Source organism: Temnothorax americanus, unplaced genomic scaffold (genome assembly GCF_048541705.1).
Source record: "Temnothorax americanus isolate GAGA-0224 unplaced genomic scaffold, ASM4854170v1 Scaffold2, whole genome shotgun sequence".
NCBI classification, from domain to species: Eukaryota; Metazoa; Arthropoda; class Insecta; order Hymenoptera; family Formicidae; genus Temnothorax; species Temnothorax americanus.
This window is the reverse complement of record NW_027509338.1, coordinates 8,811,416-8,836,421: the sequence shown is the minus strand read 5'-3', so window position 1 is coordinate 8,836,421 and position 25,006 is coordinate 8,811,416. Positions and strand designations below refer to the sequence as shown.

The 25,006-nt window shown below is 42.5% G+C and overlaps 3 protein-coding genes across 5 annotated transcripts in view; all 3 read left to right on the top strand.

Moving 5' to 3' along the window:
* Nucleotides 1-110: 110 nt before the first annotated feature.
* On the top strand, nucleotides 111-9,955 carry LOC143897050 (uncharacterized). Its single transcript, XM_077405344.1, has 3 exons — nucleotides 111-309; nucleotides 1,109-1,818; nucleotides 2,227-9,955. Exons 2-3 carry the CDS (start codon nucleotides 1,366-1,368, stop codon nucleotides 2,575-2,577), a joined length of 804 nt encoding a protein of 267 aa, XP_077261470.1. The 5' UTR covers nucleotides 111-309; nucleotides 1,109-1,365; the 3' UTR covers nucleotides 2,578-9,955.
* Nucleotides 9,956-10,914: 959 nt separating this feature from the next.
* LOC143897045 (uncharacterized) lies at nucleotides 10,915-19,052 on the top strand. Of its 3 annotated transcripts, none has more exons than XM_077405338.1 (4): nucleotides 10,915-11,329; nucleotides 12,151-12,546; nucleotides 12,872-12,955; nucleotides 13,705-19,052. In XM_077405338.1, exons 1-4 carry the CDS (start codon nucleotides 11,312-11,314, stop codon nucleotides 15,733-15,735), a joined length of 2,529 nt encoding a protein of 842 aa, XP_077261464.1. In that variant the 5' UTR covers nucleotides 10,915-11,311; the 3' UTR covers nucleotides 15,736-19,052. The 3 variants fall into 3 exon arrangements, with proteins under 3 accessions (XP_077261464.1, XP_077261465.1, XP_077261466.1); XM_077405339.1 differs by lacking the exon at nucleotides 10,915-11,329 and adding an exon at nucleotides 11,378-11,691; XM_077405340.1 differs by lacking the exon at nucleotides 10,915-11,329 and adding an exon at nucleotides 11,712-11,825.
* A 1,951-nt stretch (nucleotides 19,053-21,003) lies between these two features.
* Nucleotides 21,004-25,006, top strand: part of Stum (mechanosensory transduction mediator stumble) — a 29,498-nt gene continuing 25,495 nt past the window's right edge. The window contains exon 1 of the mRNA XM_077405513.1: nucleotides 21,004-21,302. The gene's annotated coding sequence lies outside the window, so the exon portion shown is untranslated. The remainder of the gene's footprint in view (nucleotides 21,303-25,006) is intronic.

Sequence of the window (25,006 nt, the reverse complement as noted above, 5' to 3'; positions counted from 1 at the left end):
AGGAGGGGATATCAATACATATACACGCGTCCTAAGGGCACGTGCTTGAAATTTCAACGTCACCATTCATGCCCGCACGAAGAGAGGTAAGCGACGCGCCGAGCGAAGGTTAGATCGCGGTCCGCTGTGCGTGACTCGTTTATTTGTGGACAAGCGGCTGCGAGGGACGGACGTCTACGTCGGGAATATATGCTCCGTGACCACGGGTGCGACGTAACACGTGTTGGGTCGAGTACGTTTATTTGTAGAGGAAGAGAGGACGTGGTGGCTCCGCTGGCAACGCAACGACGAATCTCCGTCGCCGATCCCGTAAGATCAGTTTTAAACGTCGCTGTCGGATTCGCGTCGCGACGGCGGCGGCGGACTCCGTCGCCGTCGCCGTCGTCTCGGGCACGGAGTATTACGCGTTCGAGCGGGTCCGCGGTTCGCTCGCGGCGACGAGGCGACGATCGAGGTGCACACGTCGCGCGCACTTCGCTCAAACGGTGCAGCGATCTGGCGTCGCGACGGCACGGCGACGGTGAACTGGCGACGAGTCCCGACGTCGCCGTCGGGAAACGCGTCGCCTGATCGGCGACGCGAGTCGCCCCGCGTTCTCGCCATCCCCTAAGTTACTCGGCATAACATATTGCGTCCCGATTCGCCGCGCTGACGCGACCAGTCGCGCGGATGACTCAGCGGCGCCGTCGGCCACGCCGATCCTGGCCCGGCGGGACACGTGGCTGTGCGTCGCGTCGGAGGCGTCGTGGCGCGAGATGTGTGTGCCTTGAAGCGCAACGCGCAACGTGTTTTCGCAATGCTGGAAAGTGGAGCGCGCGCTGGCTATATAGTCTTACCAGATGGACCTAGAGGATGAAACCGATTTTCGATTTAAAAGCGCACGTCGATTCACGCGCGTTTGTAATTCCTCCGATCGGCAAGGAAGCGAACCTGCCTCTGTCGTCCCTTGACCCTTCTCTTACTTTGGAACCGAGAAGTCTTTGTGAGCTTATCCTCTGGATCTGACACGCCGAACCGCGAAAGGCTGCAAAATCTCGGGGGCAAAGTTATCGAGATATGTTACGCGATACCGATAATAACGGTTCTTTTTTTCTGTTTTTGCATACAGATTGTAGCATCATTAGCGGGATACACGGATCGCGTAGAAAAATTTGTGCAGTGGCAAAGTAGTGCAGCCTTGATCCCAACCATTCACGCCGAAAACATAGATCTTGAGAAATTCGAGCGTTGCGACGGTGCAGAAGGGCTCTATGTGCTCCACCGTGACTTGGGCGAATGGTACTTTAGTTTCCAAGAGCCTGCTACTGTGGTATCGCGAGAGGTGCGTCCAGGTGGCCTGTAATCCCGGTGTGCAACAGCGACAAAATGCTCAACGAGATCAGGGCGGCGGTACTGTTCTTAGTAAAGCTGATCGAAAGAAGCGAAAAATTTAGTCCCGATCAATTGGAATGCTTCAAGCGGCGCCTGGTCGAACTGCTGACGGAACGCTTCAAGAACCACTGGTTCCCCGACAAGCCGTTCAAGGGCCAGGGCTACCGTTGCATTCGCGTCAACGGCCACAATCGTCGGGACGCGACCCTAGAGTCCGCCGCGAGCGCTGCCGGTGTCAGGTACGAGGATCTGGCACTGCCGGTGGAGTTAACGCTGTGGGTTGATCCCAACGAGGTCTGCTGTCGATTCGGAGAGAGCAAGGGATCGTACTGCACGCTGGCATCGTTCGACGACAAGGAGAACACCGTACCCATTTTCCAAACCGAGCGTAACGACAACGCAGAGAACGAGAACAAGCTAGCCCACGTGGGGCCTATCAAGTTACAGGTGAGCACTGATAGATTAAAAACAGATTAAATTCCTGACGTACGCGTGTAAATGTGAACGTAGATTTTAATAGAATAGATGAAAGAATTCTTTATAAATGTATTCAATAGAGAAAATTAGTAGCGCGCCTCGGAGATATTCAGTTTTTCAATTTGTAAATCAATCACTTTCAACTACGCGAAACGCTTGCATAATAGATAATTTACAAAACGTCATGAGTTGTTGCGCACAAAGAACTATTGACTTACAAATTGAACGATCAAATGTCGCTGAAAGTATTAATTTCCGCATACATTTGCTATCTATAACTCGTTTGACCTCTGTATCTTCTTTGTTTTCCATATCTGATCGGGCGCTACGCGATATATCTCTAAAATGATATTAAACTCTGATGTATTCTGATTCCAGAAATCCCCTCTAACCGCAAGCACGGAACAACAGCCGAAATCAAAACCATTAAGCGTCGCCAATCAAAATCAACAGCATAGCAATAACGGTACAGGTAAGAGGCGCAATTTGAATAGTCCTAGGCTGCACCTGAACAGAAATCGTTCGTGGTTCGGCCATTCCTTCAGCATGGGTTACGGCCCTCATCCAATCAGCCAGCCATGGTATAATATAATGCCTCCGCATTTCCTCGGTGGCCCTTCACCGCCGCCCTTTATGGGACACCGAGGAAACAAGTGGGTACAACCCTCTTATCCCGCGGGACCCGCCCGTTTCCACCATTGGTCTCCCAAAGCTGCTCTTAAGGTATAAAGAAAATCGTTAAAAAAAAAAAAAACAGTTAAGAAACCTGTTTCTTTTTGAAAAGAAAAGGAAAATTTGAAACAAAAAGCGACTTGTTTTCTAGAAAATGCATATTATTGTTTTAGCCCGAGACAAACCGTTACATTGTAATTCATCATTAATTAAAAAGATTTTAATTAAAATGTATTCGTGACACATATTATGTATACAAATAGAGAGTGTAATGTAGTAAATGTAAATTTTTTATATTAGAAACAGGTTTATTAACGCGTTTTTCAGCGACGAAAATTATCCATCCTGTAATTACAAATGACCTTGTTCGAACTAAGGCTTACGATTTTTTATGACTATGAGAAGTATTGCATTATTACATGTTACGTATATATGATAGTAAATTGGAGTAATAGATATTTAGCTCCGGATGCAAGGTTGCTTGTAAAAAAAGGTAGACTAGTGGCAATTTAAATAGAATAGTAAACGACGCATTATAGTATATGCGTGAAATGAAGGTAGATGTCATATCATGACGAGTTATTTCTTCGATCAATTCTTGAAATAACTTAAATTTTAATCGGAACGTGCGCGCGATATATATCGAGGAATTGAGAGAATCTGTTTATCTTCATATAATTGTCGCAAATCGGTGAATTGTATATGCTTTGTTACATCTGTTTTGTTACATCTATTGTTGTCGAATGCGTTATTGAAGCTGTATAATCGAATTGGCAACGCCATTTGTTTAAGCGTTAATAGTTTATAATATGGGAAGAGTAATGGGAATATAATATGAAAAGTTTTAAAACTTGACGTACTCGGATATTTTCGGTGTGAAATGAAGTACACAATTTATAATTTCATTACTCACTTTATCACGTTGCATACGACGACACGCTTTCACTCACGTTTAACGATAAAGTTAAGCCGTAGCTTCACGTATTTTTTAAGGGTTTACCTGAATCTCTTTCGGCCATTATGCCCATAATTGTATAATCTGAAAAGATTACGGTGACTTTACATTGGAAAAAAAAAAACGTTTTTGTAAGAAGTAATACGTCGAGCAAGGCACAGAAAGAATTTAGAACTTTATTTCACGCCGAAAGAAATGTCCGTGCCAAGTCCCAAAACTCTTGGAATTAACTCCCGTTATTCGTCCCATTATAGTCTAATATAGACTATAAACAACTGGTTTTGTTCCGATATGACTAATATTTGCTCTATAGTAGGTTTTATTTGCATCTTAGCTATTGTATATCGTAACCGAGAATTGAATGAAGTGTTAAAAAGTTACCTTTTTCATCTCGTGTGTGTGTGTGTGTATATATATATATTACAATCGATTGTGATTGCGTGATAAACGTGATTGCGATAGAATCTTGATACATACTGATTTGGATAAATTCGATTTTATACATACATATATATATATATATATATATATATATATATATTATTATATCGTCTATAACAAGGTGTGAGAACAAATTCGTTCTACCCTTCCATGCGAGGGTAGTGACGCGAATGCATTCTATTAATTTTTTGTGCTTGGAGAGAAAGAAGATCCACGACACTTGTTATTTAAAGATATACTGCCGCCATTGAGATTTTTTTATCGATGATCAATGCCGTTGGTGGATTAACGAATCGACGCCGATATTAAAATTAATTGCGCTGCCACGTGCAGTTAGGAAAGTTGTTGTTGTCGTCGTGTTCGACGCGAACGAGCAAACGCTGAATTTATTCTTGTATAAATTATACATGCTATTTTTAACTTTAAAATGTTTTTTGCGTATCGTTGTTTGCGTATATATTCAGTTTCTCATGAAGTTAACGCATTCAAACATAATGTAACATCAATGCAATAGTAATATCAGTGTCATGTCAATGTACATTTGGCCTTATATATATATATATATATATATATACATATATATTATAGAGAATTTATATGAGACATTAATAGATAATATATATTTACTTATGGTTGGCTTTATATACACAATAGACGTACGTATTTCTTGTTTTCATACGGTGTTATCTTTATACATGCTATATATATATACTGTGCGTGAATATGTTAGTGACAAGTGTTGACGTCGAAAACTGTATGTAATTCTCATATGTAACTTATTCTCTGTAAGATCAGTTGTTCCTTCGAGATACTTTTATTGTGTTCACAGTATATTAATTGCGAATTAAACGTTTAACTTAATTTTGCGACAGCTAGTCAGGGTTACTGCGTAGTTAATGATCTTATCTTTGTATAACAGATAAAAACGTTTATATATATCTTGAATTATAATTAGCACACAGTCAATAGTATAGAAATGTACAATTTATTACGTTTCGCGTTTAATAAGTTTCCATACGCTTATATGTCTCCATCATATTTAAAAAAAGTTAAATCCGTCAGTCTCTTAATAGAAATCTTCGTAAGTTAACAATGTCAATTTTTCGTAGAGTACGAGACGAGAATTAATAATCGCAAAATTGGTTAAAAATTAGATCTGTAAACTATCTTATGAAATCATTTCATTATCAATAACTCATTATTTTTCGGTTTTGGGCGCTCGGCCTGAAACGCCGAAAATCGAACGGACCTAGTCCGAGATGTGCAATTAATTGTTAACATTGTGCAATATTTGTTGTGCAATGAACAACATGTGAATCTTCTCGAAGGAACAATTTTTGTTACGCAAACAAGCGACATTGCGAATATCTGTAATTTCGAGATGAAAGAAATCTCTGAGAAGCACGAGGTGCATTCCTACTTCGCACTAACTGATAGCAGGAATAACACATTTTTAAGTAATCGTTTTCTGTAATACGGTAGAATCATGGGGATCGGAGAGTATGTTATATTCAATATCGCATGGTGGAATTGTAGCTGTGCCCGACACACGCGGACTGGTATATCACTGTTGCCGGATACATGAGCGATGAAGATTAATCTAGATGTGAATCGTAATAAAAGTAGACTACGTTAGACATTTAATCAAATGACTCGTTGTAATATCTTCCCGCGGCCTTGTTTCGCGTAACGGAAGTGTCGCAATTTCGTGTCGACTTTATCTCGAGGTCGACGTTCAGCAAAGTGAATTAATTTCTTTCTCGGCGAATACATTGCGATCGTAGCCATCGTTTATTCAACGCGAATTAGTTGTATATAACGTTAAATAAAGCCATCGTTGACATTTGATTGACATTTAAAGATTACGTTTAATGACATACTGGTCCCGAGAGAAAATTGAGAGCTTATATAATAAAGATAAAGTCGAGACGATTTATATGGCGAAACGGTGCCTCCGTTACGACGAACAGGGACCGGCGTGAACCGGGTCGTTCCCATATGTAGCACAATTCAACTTTCACGTTTTACAGTTAGCACCGTTCGCTAAATGCACGTAATCTGCCCTAGCGTAGGAACTTTGTGTTCACTTTGTTAAAATCTTATTCAGAAGAGTTATGTTGTTGTTATATAGGAATATATGGAAAAAGTCTATATAGATATTATATATACATATACACAAATATATCACAGCATATGTATGTAGAACGAAGCAATATTGCATTCGGACATATTCTTTTATTAATATTCTTACATAATATATATACATATATATGATATATGTACACATATATGCATACATATATATATATATATACATATATATACATACATGCACATGCGTATACGCGCATAAAAGTATATGTATGTATATACGCTATATAAATGAAAGAGAAAGGGAGAGAGGCGCTCAACATTTGAAATGTTCCAAACTATCTAGCTGTGTTCACACGTAGGGGAAAGAAAAATTGCGAAACCGACAACAACGTACCTTTTCCTAATGATAAGTAGGTAGTCAATTACTTTATACGAGAGACATATAGTATATACACAAACACACACATACGCACGCGCGTGTTGCGCGCCCCGCGTGATCAACGGTAAAACGCAGCGTACTCGCGAGGGAAAGAAAAAAAACAATACCTTTGTAATAGAAAATCTGGAATGCGATGCGCGCGAGGTGACCAGTACGAGCATCAATAGGCGGATCGAAGACTTTTGCGATCAGCACAAAACCACTTTGTACTTATCCTACTTTCGCCGAACGTTTTAGCATCTTGAATCCGGCAGCTACTATATATCTCGCCCATTATTTTCGGCTCGGTTTGACAGGATTGCGTAATTCACGCGACGTGTCAACACGTGCGTATCAAAGGGGAGAAAAATCGATGGGAGGAATAACAGATTGTACAAAAGAGCAGCCCTCTCGGTCGCTCGAGGGGCGCGTGTCGAATCGATGCCACGTGTGTCGCGCACGTGTGTCGGATCGGTGGATTCAAAGTGTTAAATAGCGTTACGGGAGCACGAGTATCGGTGCCTTTTCCCTTGGGGAAAAAAAAAAAAAAAAAAAAAAAAAAACTGCCGAGCGGCATACGTGACTTTGGGTGCGATCCACTTGGCGCTCCAAAACGCTCTTGGAAACATTTCGTCCTTGTTGTTTAACAAATATTAAACAAGAACAAAATGACGCTCTGAAGCGTTTGAAGCGTTTATAGTGGATCGCACCCTTCGTTGACTTTGTGCCGCGTTATTCCGCCGTGCGTTTTCTCACGGAGGCGAGATCGTATTTCACATTTTCCATGACACGCCGAGTTCTCCGCTATAATGAGACGGAGACGTTAACAGGGACAATCCGACGTTCGCCGGATCGTCGCGTATCGACGAACGTAATTTCAATGTTTGGATCATTTCGATTGTAGGGTATAAGAAGCACCATATAAACGTATACATATATATTTCCCTTCTAATGCTGTGTCATACGTTGTATAGGGATGTCTCTCCTCGCATAGATACTATTGCAATGATAACCGGACGAATGTCGAGAGAAACGGTCCGATTTTCTTCCGATATAACTTCGAGGTCAAGTAATGAACCATAAAAATTGTCGATCGTACGTGTGTCGTTTAAAACGAGTTAATGCATTCCGACGGGAATCGAGATAACACATTATATTTTAATCAAAGATTTTATTGACCCGCGCAAAAATTAACATCACGAAAGGAAAAAAAAATTCCATTAACTCAATTTGTAAGTGATTTGATAATTAATATATAATAATTTTCGATAAATTTGCACAGATAAAGGGATGTACTCTTACATTTGTTTAGATTAAAAATAGAAAACGCGCCAAGTTCGCGGTTATATTTAAGAGGAAGAATTTATCAATTAAGACGGATTGCATTAATTAAAAAATTACGTGATGTTGAATAATTAGAGTAACGATTGCAGGAAGGAAGGAAACCGTTGCTTTTTTTTACGTTCCGCTCATTTTTACCGTACACGACCTTCGCACATATTTCGATAAGTATACAATGCGGCTCCGTTCGATACACCTCGCTTTCGTACAATATTTATCTGTAATGTCGTACCATTTGGGGCAACATACCGTCGGATCCATGTCGATACCATGTCTCGTATTTCGCACGACGCTAAATATCATCACGTCTTTATATATTTTGCAATCGAGGCTGAATAACGTACGGTCCCCGTCGTGCTTGATCAATCGACTTTTTATCCTCGAACGCGTCCGTTTCACGTGGCCACGGCTAAACCGTAGCGCTTTTAAAAAGTTTCTCGATTTAGGGGGGCATGTCGGCGCCTCGTGTTCGTACAACGCGAGGTGACGATCCACCGGATATCGAAGGGGGGTCGCGTAGGACTTCGGCTGCGCGGTCGACTTGCTACTTGCACACAGCAAATTAGATAAGGGTTTCCTCTGTCGTACACGTAGTTTTACGCTGTAGCGTAAATTGCTGAACGCGACTTCTGCGAAAATCGAGGGCCGGTTACAAACGCGCGTCGCGTCGCGCGATTTATAGCGCGGAGGGAGAGGAGTTCCCTCGCGAGCGAAATTTCTCTCTCTTCTTCATCCCCCTGAGCGCGGGGATGCGACGCCGCGGTATTTTCCAAGGATGGGCTTAACGGGCATTTCTCAAAGTTATCAAAGAAATCAATCGCTGATTTATTTAATACTTATGCGAAATATATGATAATAACTTAATAACTCAAGACTTTAATTGTTGTCGTATTGGTTTCATTATTGTTTCGTTGCGGCTTGTTAATCTCATCGTTCGAAAATATAAGCAGCATCGACGGCGCTGTACCGCCGTAAACCGCGATATATTTACTACTACTATTTACTAATTTTAAGATTTTATGAATGTATGTGTGTATATATTTATATATAACGTATATACATATGCATTTGCATTGTACACAAATTTTTTACACCAGCGAACAAAATAATCTTATTTATACGAAGGAAAGGATAATTGTTTTTGAAACCGCGTTTGTGACGCTCTCGTTTTGGCAGAACGTCCGCACCAGAGTTTTAACATTGTTGTCAGTAGTGATTATATTGTCTGATCAGAACAAACGCTCGACCATTGTCGCACTCTGTATATATACATAAATATTATACGAATGTTATACATGCATACACAGGATTGTTCGAGAAAGGTGTTTGGTAATTATTCGCCGCCAAGAGTAGTATATTTTTTTTATACTCTCGAAAATTCAACGATATCTGTTTTGTGATCTGCGTCTTTTCCTATTGGATTTAGTTAATTTTGTTTTACTTATTTAATCACATTCGACGTTATATATGTCGACCATTTTACCAGATAGACCAATATGACTTATTTAAATATGGCTTTATACTCGATATACACTTAGTTTTGTCACAATAAACGGCTCATGCAGATGTCTTAGCTCTAAAACCGGCTTATATTATATAAATTATAGCGGCCGTTGTGTTTGCGTGGAATTTTTTGTGTGGCCGAATAGCAAGGATATGCTGCGTTCGAATGTATCTTTTTTTCCGATCTTTGCATAAAAGAAACCGAATAATATTGATTGTTCTCGAGACGTTGGAGTAATTCGTTCCGAAAGGGATTAATTTATTCTATATGACTATATTAATCGCTGCACTTTTTCTGCAGGCAATCCCGTATGTATTTCTCAAATCAAGAAAATGGAAGCAACATTGGTCAACGTTGACGATCAGTAAAAACCGTAAAATTAGCTTTACGATCAGGTAACTTGTGCATTTAGGCAAAGTTAACTTTCAACATGCATTACGAATTATCCGAGACCGATGTACTCTCGCGGTCCTACTTCGCGATGTGGCAGTTTTCTTTTTCTATAAAGTTCAAGCACACAAGTCACACACTTTGATTTCGACGATTTCTCAAGTATTCTATTTGACACGGTATCGCGAACATTTAATGTTATTATGATTGTATTAACGCCATTAACGACTTATAATTAAATAAATCATGTATGGGGATGTAACACACATTTAATAAATACTTTTGCAAATCAGCCTGCGCTGCGTAATACGTCATCCGTCTTTATGCGACTCACTATGTGTATTTAAAAAAAAAAAAAAAAAAAAGATAATTTTTATGTAAACAGTTTTTCCGTAACAGCGTAATCGGTTTGAATTTTTGTAGACAGTTTTCTCTCATACGTTCGTAGTAATGTTGATATATTAATAAATTGATCATGTAAAACATTAATAAAGTAATTTAAGTCAACGATATTAATGTCACGCTTGCACACATTTTTCAGGACATTTTTATTCGCACGTATCTTAATATACATATATATTCTTAATTTATAATTTTATGCACCCCAATTGTTACAATGTCTTGTAATATTATTGTTATTGCGACTTCGATCAAATTTCGACAAATTATAATGATTGACTTGTCAAGCGATGTGTATACAGAGTATTTTGTTAACACGGATAGAATTTATTAATTTTTTGATCGACACGCACGGAAAAAGAGATTAGATTTGTCACGTAATTAGAAATTTTGCAGTAAATCGCTCCGTCTCAGTCAATCGCCAATTAAGTTAATCGACGATTAGCTCCATCGGGTACTACTTTTGTATTAGTTTTTAAATAATTTTTTTTTGTTTGACTCGTAAATCATAAAAATAATTAGTTAAATAAATTTTGCCGCGAGCGGTAAGTTAACCGATGATTAACTTACAAACTTATATTATTTTGTTAACACGGGCAGAATATTAATTTTTTGTTACTTGACATGGAAAGAAAGATTAAATTTGGAGTTGTAAAGCTAGAAATTTTATTGTAAGCGATCTCGCGCCTGAAATTGAATTAACCGTCGATTAAATTAACCGAGGCTTGATCGAGGTCCCCCTTGCCTGTCCCGGGGCGCACTCCTGGATCCCGGAGCCCGGAGCTCGGGCCCGAGACTCGACGCGGCACGGCACTGATCTGGAGACGTTCGTGCTGGCTCGTGCCGTGCCGACAAAGACGGCGGGCAGGTGCTGGAGCTGGAGGTGACGACGGCGGACGGCGGACGACGAGCGGGCCTCTCATCGCGATAACGGAAAGAAAGGAAAAAAACCGAGGGAATGTACGGAATGTATACTTTTGTTTGCGCCGTGAGTTATTCTTCCCGCGCGCGCGACTAAACGCTGGCGGGCTGGCCGTCGGACGCCGCGCGACGACGGCCCCTCGGGGGCCCCTGCCTGTCAGTCCGTCAGTCCTGTCACCGCTGCACTCACGTTGACTCACGGTTGCTCACGGTCGCGGACGCCGAGGGAAGGAAAGGGTTATGAGGCGCCAACGGCACCGCAGTGGTCGCGCCGTCAGACGATATTTTTGCATTATTACCGACTCCGTTTCCAGCGCGGCGGGTCACCATGGCGGAGAAGTGCAAGGTACGTGTCCGCGGGTCACAGGAATTCCCGCCGACGGCTGGCCGGGCTGGCGGCTGGTCGGGAGACGGAGACTGCCAACGTGCCAACGTGGCGACGACGGACAGCTGACCGCGGACGGACGGCCTCCGACGCGCGATCCGCTCGGTCTTCCGCGAGTGAGATTTATCGACGCGATTTTAATAAATACGTGCACACGTGTGCCACGCGTGATCGCTGATCGCTCATCGCTCGCGAAACGCGTCTCCCTGGGAGAGCGCGTGAATCTCCGCGTTCTTCGCTTATCTTTCGCCTGTCTGCCTCGCGAGAGGATGATTCACGTTCTCTCGTACATTTTATTCGAAAGCGTATGAAATAGACAAAAGGCACGAATGAAGTTATACAAGTGTCATATTTTCTTTGATTTGAAGTCATTTTTTAACAATTTCCGCTGATTTATGTATAACGTAATTAAATAGGAGTAGTAGCTGACTCTTGTCGATTGAATTTGAATGACAATGTAATTGAATGGTGATTTGATTTATAATGTCTCTTTCAATATAGGATCTTTGTTTGTATGCATATTGTAACCACGTCACCTATTTATGGGCAATAACATGCCTAACACAAATTGAGTCTCGTTTGCTCGTTAATAACCTTGTTATTAAACAATGGATCTGTTTTCCGTCGCTGAACAGGCTGTACTAGGTTCAGACTTTATCTTTTTCTCCTGTCAATACGGAGTGAAAAAGATAAAAACTGGCTGAACTGGTGCAGCCAGTTCAACAATGTAAAACAGGACCCAATGATCGCATACTTGTGGACTTATCAAGTGATGTCAACAGGAATGCGGCTGTAAGTGTAGCGCTTGCAGCCAGGACAATCAGCAGCACTGCGACATGCATCTGCACGCGGAGATAGAGAACCTGCGCCAACGACTGCTCGAGAGGGACAGCCACATTGTGACGATGGAGACGCAGTTTTTAAACGAGGCCGACAAGTTTCCGAATGGGGAACTGGCCTCCATGAAGGAGGAGCTGCTGATATGGCAGGAGAAGTATTCGCGCTTGCACGAAGCGCACAAGAGGGTTCAGAAGGTCAATCAAAATCTGGAGGACAAGCTGCTGCGGATAGTGGACAAATGCGAGACGGAGAAGAGTGCCTTCACGAAGGACATAGCGACTCTGTCTCATAGATTAGCCGATGCGAATTACACGATACATCGATTAACTCAAGATAATGTAAGTGCTCTGTTTTCATATCCCTTACAGAAGTTTAATACTGTAAGTGATTATTTGTGTGTCTAGTGATTAATTACTTATTTTGAATATTAAAAGTACTGTTTTTAATCATTTTAATACTCAAAATAAGTAATTACTAGCCAAATAATCACTTACAGTATTAAATTTCTATAAGAGTATGTATTCTAGAATATTTACATTTCTTTAAATTCTTTCATTTGACATTTCTTTTGTTAGCTTTATTTTATAAATAAAGAGATTACTTACGCAGTTAATTTATATCTACATATATTTCACTTGAAAACCGTTCTTTTCTTCCTTTTAGGAAAAATGTAGAAACGACGTTAGTTTGGCTATCCAATTGCTGCAATGCAAACCTTCCAACTTCGTGGGTCAGAAATATGATTTGGTAAGGTACCGTTTTGTCACATATAAATTTCACACTACCATTTACTTAAAAATTATATCGTGACAACTCTTTTTCTCGTCTGTTTACTTATCACATATTTCACTTTAGTGAATTATATGGGTTGGTATTATTGAACTTAAATGTTACAATGACATTTTTACTCGTATTTATATAACGTCGCGTTAGGCCCAGTTCAACAGTGGCCAGTTAGCTTAACTAGTAGTTAACTTTCACACTCTGTCTCTTTTTAACTCAAAGGTTAGATAGAGACGGAGAGTGAGAGTTAACTACTAGTTAAGCTAACTGGCCACTGTTGAACTGGGCCTTAGTGTCTTATTTTTATTTTACGCACCAACAATGTTATACATGCGCGCGCATAAGTCGCTATGTTGTTTATATTTACATCTTTTGCGAGTATGATAAAGCAAGGGATAGAAACAAGTGCAATATAGAAACTTGATACTTTTTTAATAAAACTGAATATCTATAAATGAGAGAGAGAGACATAAGTATCTATAAATTTGTTTAGAAATTATAATGATGTGGCAGACGTTTAGGTAATTTACATAATTTGTATTTAAAAAGACATTATTTATTATGGGTTTTGCTTAGAAATACCTTTCTTAACTTAGCATAGGTAATTTGGTGTCTCTTTAGTAGCATTTAAAAGCATAATAGGTATGCGCTTGTTATTGGCATCTAAAATAAAGATAAGAAGTTTCAAGACCACCGTTGTTTTATTATTGCAGCTGCCTTCCGAGGTGCAGGCCAAAGTGCGAACGTACGTCGCGCAGAAGCGATGTTCCGCGCCGGACACGACGCAGCCAGATGTGAAGAGCATCACTGTGCCGATATCCACGTTTCCGCCGACAGCGATGGTGTACAATATCACTAAGCCTACGGTGGAGAAACACAGTGACGACGATAGCGACGATAGCAAACCACCGATGGATATCGTGTCGGCGGCAATTATGGCGAAGGTCCTGGAAGACCGTGAGAAAGAGAGAATCTTCGCCAAGCATTGCGACACATGCACGTGTCACAGAAGCATCCTCACGGTAGACACGGAGACGCAAACGTTCGTGCCTGATACGTTCCCTATCTCCGAGAATTATACGTACAGCTTCGAAAAACAAGGAGGAAAGGAAGGTACGCCGAATGATGAGAAGTATCAAAGCAAAGATAAATTCCAATCGAACCTCACGACACATGCGGTCTTCTACGAAATCAACGAGAACGGCAACAAGATCCGCCATCACATGAACGGCGATTACGTTAAATACGCCTCGCATGTTCCGTGTATCAAAGACAAGTTCGTCGGTAGGAGTGGTAGAAACGGGCAGGACTACGCGATGGAAGAGAACGGCGTCGTTACGAGAGCCAGTTTAAACAAAAAGAACTCGGCCCAGAATCACGAAAACAAGCATTCATCGTTCTCGAGATTAAATGATCTTAATAGAATAAACGTTGACAAGGCATCCAAGCCACTCAAGGTCAATAAATGCGATTCTCCGCTCGATAATAGATCTGCAAAATATTCCAACAAGAGTGAGAGGAATTACTTCGAACCTTTTGGTACCGATTGTTTGACTCTTGGGGACAATCGGCTCTCCGACAAGCAGATGCACATCGACATTATTAATGACAGGTTGTGGAAGAACGAGTGGACGAAGTCGAAGTCCGAGACAGACCCTTCGAGGGAGAACAAGGGCAAGGTGAATCGCGGCATCGAGCTCGATATCATCAACGATCGCGATTGGAAGAATGACAGATCGGCGGAGCGGCAAAATGCGCGGAACGCCGCGCAATTCACCTTAATCGAGGTCAAGAGTCCGGACAGCAACGCGGCGAATCACAATGACGGCAGTCAGACGGAGGTAACGACCAGTCCGAGCTTCAGCAGCGACAGCATGGTCATCTCCAGTTCCGATCCGTCCAGCAGTTGCAGCGACGTCGCGCAATCGTTGACCGGTGGTGCCTTCAATTCGAGCGCCAAATCCAACTCGAATCAGAGTCGCGTGATCGGACCGCGTAACTGTCTGGTTCGGGTCACGCCTGGCTCCAAGAACATTTTGCTGGACAATGCCGGCCATTGCAAGACTGTATTGTACAGCAGTGGCAACGGCAGCGGCGGCGGTGGTAAAGCTAACACCGCTTTGGTACACGCGAAGAAGACGTCTCGTGCTGGTTCCGAGCGCTCAACCGGCAGCGAGGACAATTCGCCACCGCCGGCGTTACTGCAGGACAATCAATTGAAACGAGTGGCCGAATGGGTACAGTCGTCGATGCGCGTGGAAAATTCCGCGTCGCATGATAGCAATAAGATCAAGTGTGTGGAGAACGCTGCGAATGACGATTCGTCATCCGTGTATCCGAAGAATTCTCTTGTAAAGCGCAAGCCCACGCAGCACGACGGAGGTTTGGCTCGCAACGTTCGAGACACGCCAAAAAAATCGTCGAAGAACATCGGGGATTACAGCGACGTAAATAATCAGCCCATTGATATTAATATCTTGTCTGAGTGTATAAACGAGAGCGAAAATCTCATAACATTCGAGGACGAGCATTTGCTGAAGGATTTTCGCAAGGATATGGATTACGAGGTGAAGATTACGAAGGAGATGGAGGAGACGTATCTGAAGCTAGCGGCGAGCCTGGACCCGGTAACATTGAGCCTGTCAAGTGCCAGTAATGCTGAATTGACGCTCGAGAAGTACAGGAAGGATCACAAGAGACTTCACACGCAGAGAATTCAAGATAAGGCGGGATCAAAAGCTTAACGTGTATCTCAGCGAATTCTTCGAAGACAATTGACTATATCAAGCAGGGAGTTCCTTCAAAGATATAACAGAGCGTTATTTTTTGTAACTATATTAAAGTAAGGCTGTACCAACACGATTAGTATAGGGAAAAGAATGTTCTACGCGTCACTGCAAGCAAATCGGTTTCGTTTGCGTTCGTGAGCGAGATCCGTAGGGTTGATTTTAAAGCGAGGGAAATTTAACTGAAGGTAAAATTAAATGCAACACGGTAGTCTGGTCGTAACGTCAATTACGTAATTAATAATTTACTGGAACTTTGGATCAACGACACTGAGTCACGCAGAAAATTGTCGTTATTTTAAGACATGATTGCGTCTTATCAACAATCTTTTTCGCAGTCACGTAAACAAGAATGTTTACATCGCAAACGTTGATTTGCGATTCTCTGCGTTTATTTTCCTGTGTAATCTTCCCCACATGCTTCTCTCTTTGGCATATTAGCTAATAATTAATCATTTTCGTAATGTACATAAGTATATATATGTATAATTTTATCAGCTTAAAGTTTAAGGCATATTTATTTTAGCAAATACTAATATTAATTTATTCCATCTTGTGTTAAGTTAATTAATCTCTAGAGTTACAAATAAAGCCGAAATATTTGAGAGCAATTATAGAAAATGATATAAAACGTGCCGTGTTGCAATAAGATTTACCGGACATTAAACGCGTATTAATTTTACTTATACAAGAATTATACAGTCAGTGGATGTAATTAATCATTTAATTTTATGACGAAAATATGAATAGTTAACGTACATATATATTTTTTCCCCAGTTTTTTGCAACGTTGTCGTGAACACGCGCGATTAAAACTATAGAAACGACAATATTACGATTAACTTACCGACACACCCGGAGAATATTATATTCTCGCGGACATTACTTTACTAAATCCATCGTGTTAATTTCATCTCATGATGTATTAAATATCCACGTTTATGTCATACCAAAGCTAGGCCAATTGCGATAAGGGCACTTTAATCCTTTGAGTCCAGAATTATTCTCGCTGTCCAGCGGCGCAAACGTAAACGCTAAATAATTAAGATAAGCAATTCCTAGTATACTCAGCTTTTATATAACGTCGCAGCAAGATCTCTCGCGTCGCTGCGCTATGGACGGTATTAGGGCTCAAAGGATTAAACGGCCATTTAGTTTTAGCCCGTTTATCGATGCCACGGGGAAGCATAATTTGGCAATACCGATGCCCGTAATTTCGTTAATTCCGGGCGGTAACGTGAGCCGTTTTACGCAGAAGTTAGGTTCGCATTGAGATTATTATAATAGAAGAGTAATCGCATCTAGTTTTATAAAGTGACTCTCTAGGCTCAAAGGGATTTGCTACTTCGCGTAAATTTAATTTAGACTGATTTGTACAGCGGAGAGTCGCTTTCGAGCGCTTCAGTAACTTCAGTAATCGTAGCCTCACCGACGCTTATCGCGTCTCGCTTGACAAAAATGTTTCACATTAGTTCAATGAAAACTTTCGCCTGATTTAACGATGGTCTAAGCTCGTCGTTCCGCTTGCGCGCTACTTGCGGATACCGTAATCGTACTTCGTTGCGACATTCGCACAGCTGACAACCTAGTTTTCAATTCTACGGGCAACTAGCTCTGATTATCTCGTTCTTCCCTCGTTATGATCTCACTCAATACAAATAGAGGAATGAAATTTAGTTTGGAGAACTAGAAAATTCTATTTATAACTAAATGAATTTCTATCGATTCGTCTGTCTTCTCACTTGAGGGCAATGAAGAAGAAAATGGTGCTACTAGATGGATCGGATATAGAAAATCGCCGAGGATTCTCGGGATTTCGCCGGGAATTCTCAATTTCTCATCCTCGAAGATTTATCAGAGAAGGCAACGGAAAGCCACTCTGGTTATTGCTTCTCAGAATATCGCTGTAGATTGAAACCTAAAGCAAAAAGGTCCCGAGTCCCAGGGCAGCCCTTTGGTGGGCAAGTCACTATAGTCACATAATAATTCTCCAAGTGATCGCCAACGACGGCGGGGGGCCTGAAGAAAAAACAGAAGAAGAAGAAGGACCTCGAAGTCGGCCCTTCGGCAATATCGATTTCCGGCGAATCGCATGGATTAGTGGCTACGTTGCCGAATGACCCAGGGTTTACCGCACACCGACGATCGAGGGCGAGCGAATTCGCAATTCTTTCAGTATTACTCGAATACGCGCCGACGACCAAGGGCGTAACTGCGTTCACGGAAAAGTACGCGGATACAAAGTGTGTGACAATATATACCACATGGCTTCTCAAGCACCGCGCAATACTAACTCGCAACTCCTTTTTTGTAAACGTAAATTAAGGGTCGCGCGAGCCACCGGGAGAGACGTGCGTCGCGACGCGAAAGCCCCGAGATTACGAATGCGGGTATGGTTCGTCGCCGGGTATAGTCAGAAACAGTCGATAGCGCGTCATGCGTGAAGAAGATACGTTTCTTCCATATTTCATACGTTTCACAAGTCGTTCCCCGCACATGTGATCAATTAAAAAAACGCGCAAATAGCGATCAAATTAACGGAGTACAACGGTATCAGCGAGAATCTATATTTCCTTGATCGACTATCATATTCTAACGATATTACACATCGTTAATTTTCGAACGTCTCTTAAAGCTCTACAAACACCCTCTTCCCAAGAAACTCCTTTGCAGAGACGCGAATGTTTTATAAAAATCTTGTTTTATATGTTAAAATTTTTGAATTTAGAACAATTCGGAATAATTCGGATATATTGTTTCTCAGAAATTAAGGCAATTCGAGATTAGAAAGAAACTTTATTCGAGCGTGGCTTGATTTGTCGCGCTCGGCATTATTGCGTTGCGTTTGTGAAATTTCATTCAAATTAATCAGACCTGCAATTACCGATCCCTGACGCGATACCGACGCCCGATTCCCAAAGTGTGTGAGAACGACTGGCGTTAATTAACGTGCGCGTTAATCGCTTTTGCGCGTCCCGATCGTCTCTGACGTAGGATCGTGGGACTCCTCGCGTAAGCAATTCGTATAAGCGTACGATCCGCGGAGATCGTAGTTAAGAAGGATCGGCGGTTCCCGAAACTCGAATCAGTTGGACCGCGGGATCTCCAACCGAGAAAACGCGAGTCGGTCATCGCAATAAAATAATCCCGTGTACGACAGCCGTACCATTTACTCACAGTCGAATGTATCATATTCAACGTGGCGATGATTATCTCACGTAAGCTCTGTAAATATATATATACATATATATAAATAAAATATATTTAAAAAACTATGCGTGTCAAAAAAAACGTCGTTGAAAATTTGTATTTAACGCGCGTCTCGCATCTCTCTCCGATTCCGCAGCTTCCAAGTCGCATATATATGGGAACGCTTATGATTTATATTCCGTTTATATATTCTAATCTCAGATACTCGGGAACTCTAATTTTATGTCAGAAATTTTGCTCCGAGTACTATTGTCTTCAGAAGTTTTTTAAAGTTTTTAAAGCTTGAACTTTTTACAGATTCACGTTGCTCAAAGTCAATTTCTCAGAATTTTCGAGGCCCGGAACGTCTAAAGGAGATATATATACGTGTTCCCGAAACTTTTCTGGTCCTCGAACGTTCGATTTCGGCGTTGCTCGCGTATGAGAACAGTCAGCGCGGCGGCGTTGATGACGACATAAGCGAGGCGGTGCGGATCCCGCGTATTAGGCCGTGCCCAGCTCTGTTCAATCAAGCTAATGTTCCAATAATTCGGGGCCAACCGCCTAATGAATGAACGAATAGCCTCGACTGAGAGGTTCGATTATAAACGCGACGGGTTACGTATCGTGCTGCGTATTTCGGCGCTGCCTGGCCGCGCTCTTGGCAAGGTCTGCGCAGCCCCGGAGGCCGAGGGCGAGGGCGATATAGGGTGGAGAACACGTGGGTGGACGTGCAAAAACGTTAGGCGTTGCGCGCAACACTCGCGCGAGTTATCTCCTCTTTCTCTTTCTCTTTTTCATTGTAAAATTATCGTTGCATTTTCGGAATTTCTGGTATAATTTATAACGTCCTGGCACTTCCTCCGAGAGTTCTGGAATTACTGACGCATTCTATAAAAGCATTCTGCGACGATTAAATGTAAAAGATAAGGGACGGAATATACGGGATGCTAAAGAGAGCTTCGTGTTACACAAAAAGACTGCATTTTCGTCAGAATCGGAGTTTTCTTTTTTGAAGCGCTTTTCAGAATTCCCAACTGAAAAATTTTTAAAGCGTGGAAATTGGAAAGTTTTCATACAAATTGCAGGAATTCTAATTTGACTGAATTAATGACAAGACTGATTCTGTAAGACATCATTTTTTCGCGAACCACTCGTGTCACAAAGCATTTCTGCTTCGTTCATACGCAGAATGCTGCAGAATTGAAACAATGATCTTTGTGAAAAATCTTTTATCAATGAAAAAGAATATTCGATAATTTTCGAAGTGATAATCCGTTGAAAAAAAAAGTATCTTTTCGCAAACCGAGGCAAGAAAGAAGCGAATCTAACGGAACGCAGTCCATCCGACCGCGCTCGAGATCTTTGAAGATACTCATGGAAAAGAAGAAGAGAACACGCTCTATCGCGACGATAAGGGCCCGCGGACACACACTTTTTCGTAGTAACAGTAAAGTTTCGACCAATCGCGTTGCTCGATTGGTCGAAACTTTACTGTTACCGTTACGAAGAAGTGTGTGTCCGAGGCTTAAGGTGATTCTAAGGGCTCAGTCACAATGAGAAAAATATAGAATAAGACAAAGAGGAATAAGGAATAAGGCATGTTGTATCTCACTTTAATGTACGTGTACTGAACGTACGTGTACGTGAACGTAATGTACGTACATTATCGTACTTTTCGCTTAACTTTTTTGTTTGGAGTCTCAGCCTAATTCTACAAATGCGGTATGATGTTCCTTGATGTCTATACTGAATGGACCTGCACCCTCAAACATCAAGTTGTAGAATTTTTATACGAAGCAAATATTGTTAAAAACGAGTGTAGGTATTACAAATAATAGCTTTAGGATCACCTTAACGCATTTTCACGAGATGCGAGCGTAAATACCTATTCCTCGCTTTCTCGCGCCGACGAGCCGAGAGGCGGCCGGGCCGGCGGATCCGCGCGGCTTTCCACGGGTGGAGAGAACGCGATCGGAGAACGGCAGAACGCGTGTGTTGGTCAACGCGCCCGCGCCTCCCCGAGTGACCACCTTCGGCGCGTATATCCCGCGGCCGGCGGCCGCTATAAGTCGCGGCGGGCGAACTCGCGCCAGTGAGGACGCGTTCGTGTTCGCGCGAGGACGCGCGGAGCCGAGATTCGAGGCCGAGGCGACGGGCGAGAGAGAAAGAGAGAAAGAGAAAGAGCGCGCGAGGGGGCCGCGATCCTTCCCCCGGGCTCCCACAACCCTCGTGCGCGCATCGTGTGCATGCCGCCGTCACCACCGCCGTGGGGGTTGCCGCCGTAAATGGTGCCGAGCCCCGCGACCCCGCGACCCCGTCCACCCGCGAGCCAGGTAAGACGACGTCGCGCGTCGCGACGGCCACCCCCGCGAGTCACGAGGCGCGAGTAGGACGACGGGCCGAGTGGCGGGCCGCTTCTCTCCCTCATTGTTGTTGCCCTTTGAAAAAAAAGTAAAAGACCGCCACTCGACTTCCCACATGTCCTATCCGCTCCGGATGAACTTTTCTGAACGATCTCCCCCCCGGAAGACCCCGCGGAAAGAGGATCAACGCGATTCTCGGCCGCGGTGAACGCTTTCCCGATAGATTTGCGAGACCGAAGATAAGTTATACGGTTCGGAATGTGCGACCCTTTGAGGAGAGTCGCACTCGCGCGGTGACTGTTGCGTCGGATCTGGAGAACAGAACGACCTTTCGCCGATCGATCGCGCGTGATGCGCGCTCGATGACTTCCCTACGTGGGATGGAGAAACCACGTTTCCGACGACACCCGCGCTGCTTTCCCTCGTTTCCTTTGAGATTTACCAACTGTCGGGAGATTCGTGTATACGCGCGTGTTTTCCAAATGAGCGCGGAACCAATCGCGAATCGGATCGAAGTAGAAAAGAGTATAATACGCGCGACTCGTCCGAGTGATGTATGTACGTCGCCTAACGGTGGTGTGTATGCTAATTAATGGCGATAGCGAAACACACGGAAACGTTCGCGTGCGAACCGATGAAAAAAGCGGCGAGAGAGAGAGAGAATCTATTTCCCTTTTAATTACACCGTCACAGAACGTGAAACTTGATGGTGAAATTTCACTTTTGTAACAACGCGACCGTTTTTTCTCGTGCCCATCTGTTTGTAATTCTGTTTCATTTCTGTTCCCTGATTTTTAACGATTCACATTTGAATTACCAAGATGTTACTCCGTAGCCTCAGGTAGAGGAGCAATTAGTAAAATTTGCGAAACAGTTCGCGCCAGTATTTTATTTTGATCCTTGGCAACGGTTACGAAATAACAGTTTGCTTTCCATTTACGCTCAAGTGATCTGAGTCACTCAGTTATGTGAGTATTTTGTACTCAGGTGAGATATGTTATTTTAGTTGCTTTCCATTTACACCAAACCTCAGATAATTCTCACTTGTGACGTCATAACTCAGTTGAACGCACGTTCTTTTTGCATGCTGGCAAGTGAGATTCAACTGAGTTATGACGTCACAAGTGAGAATTATCTGAGTTTTGATGTAAATAAATGGAAAGCAACTAATAATATCGTTTGCTGAAACAATTCGTAACGTTCACAGAATATTCGACCTTTGGAGATTCATTCCGCAACGCGTTTCGTCTTACGATACAAATATCGGTTTTAGACTGATCGATCGTTCCGATTTTTATCGGCTTGCGTATTTAATCACGGGATTGCCGAACGCGGTAAATCAACAAGATTAATCGCAGGGTAATGAGTTAGAGTGTCTGTTAAACGTCAAGCGTACGAGTACAATATTTGTTACCTAAGACTTGAGCGATCTGTTCGCGGCTTCTTAATTCGACTACTTTTTTTCGTTCGCCTTTTCGTCGAGACCGTTCTAAAGCGACTAATGCATGGTGCCCTCCGTTTCGAATGTAGTTTCCATATGTGTAAAGTACGTGTAATTATTGGCGTTCGGCACATCCTAATCGCCGCGGCGAGTCAATTGGCCTTGAGCGATTGAGATCGACACAGTTCCCCCCCCCCCCCCCGAGTGCCATAATGAGGGAAAAGAATTCCGCTGAATCAGATTTAAAAAATCGCGTGAATCGCTCCGTTCATTCAGCCGAGGAAAGTCTTAAGCCCGTATCAGACTACCGACTGCGAAGGCCGACCCGACTGCCGATCGCGACTGCCGACTCTAATCGGTCAATCACATTGCCCAATCTGTCACCAAGTCGCCGATGCTGACTGATCGTATTTAAGCGAATTTTAGTGAGAATATGGCATCAATATTACCGAAAAAAAAATATTTTTTTCAATGCATGCAAAATTTGAAAAAACGAAAAAAACTTGTTCTTCTATGTTTCGTGTTTATAATAGAAGAAATCCGATATAAAAAGCAAAGGTTATGGGTAAAGCCATGGATAGCACAGAGGCAAGAACAAGGAATACATCGCAATTTTTTTACTGAGTTAAGTCTTGAAGATCCAAACAAATTTTGCAGGTATTTTAAAATTAAAAAATTAAACATTTTAGGTATTATAACTTATAAGAGTAGACGTGATATAAAGTTTTTGTTTTTATTTTGAACAGATGTTTGAGAATGGACACTGCCACCTTTGAGGAGCTTCTTCATAAAGTTGCACCTTTGATTATGAAACAAAATACTCATCTTAGAAAAAATATCCCACCAGCAGAGAGATTATCTCTTACCGTATCCACAGGACACCCGCGGAACATTACAAATTACAACTAAACTATCACGTGATCGGAAACTGTATTTCTATTGGTTCCGACTTTGAGTCGGTGAGTCGAGAAATAGACCAAAGTCTAAAATGCGAGTCGGCCGACCAGTCAGTCGGCGCTTCGTTGTGATTGGCTAGATGTGAGCCGGCAGTCGCGATCGGCAGTCGGGTCGGCCTTCGCAGTCGGTAGTCTGATACGGGCTTTACGCGCCCCGACCCCGCTTCGCGGTCTATCGTACGTGAATTCGAATCAGATCGACGTAGGAGGCGGCGCCCTTGTGTGAACGAAAAATCTTAGGAAAGTATCGATCCTCATGATGCCGGACCGTTTCTCACCTTAACGAGAACGATTCTTCGCTCTTGTTTACGTTGTCAACAAGAATCTTCGAGACACATTTACTTATCATTTTATTGATCGGTCTAATTCAAAAGTATATTTTTAACAAGTACATATTTTAACAAGAAACTCGCATAATTTAAGTAACAAGTAAGGATAAATATATAATTAGAAATTAAATGAAAGTGCAAGGGGAACGAGGCGAAGGGAACGATTTTTGTCCATTGAGTCGCTGAAGTTTATATACGATTTGCGAAGTCGAAGGAGCGACTTGACGATTTTAAGATTGTATACTGTAAGGCTGCGTTTATCGATGACCACTCGCGGCCTTGAATATTCTTCAGCGATCATCTTCGAGTCGTAATCGCGACGGTGACTTGCACGCGAGAAGTTCGACGCGCCTGTCCGCACGCGCGCGCTAGGATTTATATTTCACGAACCTTGGATTAGCGCGATATGATGCGTCCTTTCGTTTGGACAGAGCGGATATGAAACTGCATTTTGCCTTGCGACGCATTAGAATTCGCGCCGGTTTCCGCGAGCAAGGTGCAACACTCCTTTCGTCACGATGAGGCGAGCAAGAATCGAGCGAATAAATTTCGCGAGCCACGCTCTCGTTCCTCTGTCGTATCCTTTCGAAAATCATTCCATTCATCACTGTTGAATTCGTAGTGTCGAATTATGTTCAATTTGAGTCGTTTTTAACCATTTCTGTAGGTCGCGCCACTGCTCTTACTCAACATGTCGCTAATTTAACTAAAACAATATTAACACTAGACGGACACCGCGTTTTTGGAGCGCTCACCCGGACATCCTGGGACTTTTAAATCCAAAGGGTTCTTGAAAGCGTTCCTGTGTTACAAAAAATCTATGAAAAATTCGTGTATCATCTTTAAGGTTTCAAAAAGTGATTTCTATAACACTTGCACAGATCGGAACTGTTGCAATTTTTCTTTAAGAGCGCTGAAGCCATTCCCCGTGAGAATCATAAATGAAAA

Excerpts from the sequence above, each read along its gene's own strand:
- LOC143897050 (XM_077405344.1), top strand. The coding sequence starts at position 1,366 with ATGCTCAACGAGATCAGGGCGGCGGTACTGTTCTTAGTAAAGCTGATC. Across the intron at positions 1,819-2,226 it reads TGGGGCCTATCAAGTTACAG|AAATCCCCTCTAACCGCAAG; the intron begins GTGAGCACTGAT and ends TTCTGATTCCAG.
- LOC143897045 (XM_077405338.1), top strand. Across the intron at positions 12,547-12,871 it reads ATCGATTAACTCAAGATAAT|GAAAAATGTAGAAACGACGT; the intron begins GTAAGTGCTCTG and ends TCTTCCTTTTAG. Across the intron at positions 12,956-13,704 it reads TGGGTCAGAAATATGATTTG|CTGCCTTCCGAGGTGCAGGC; the intron begins GTAAGGTACCGT and ends TTATTATTGCAG.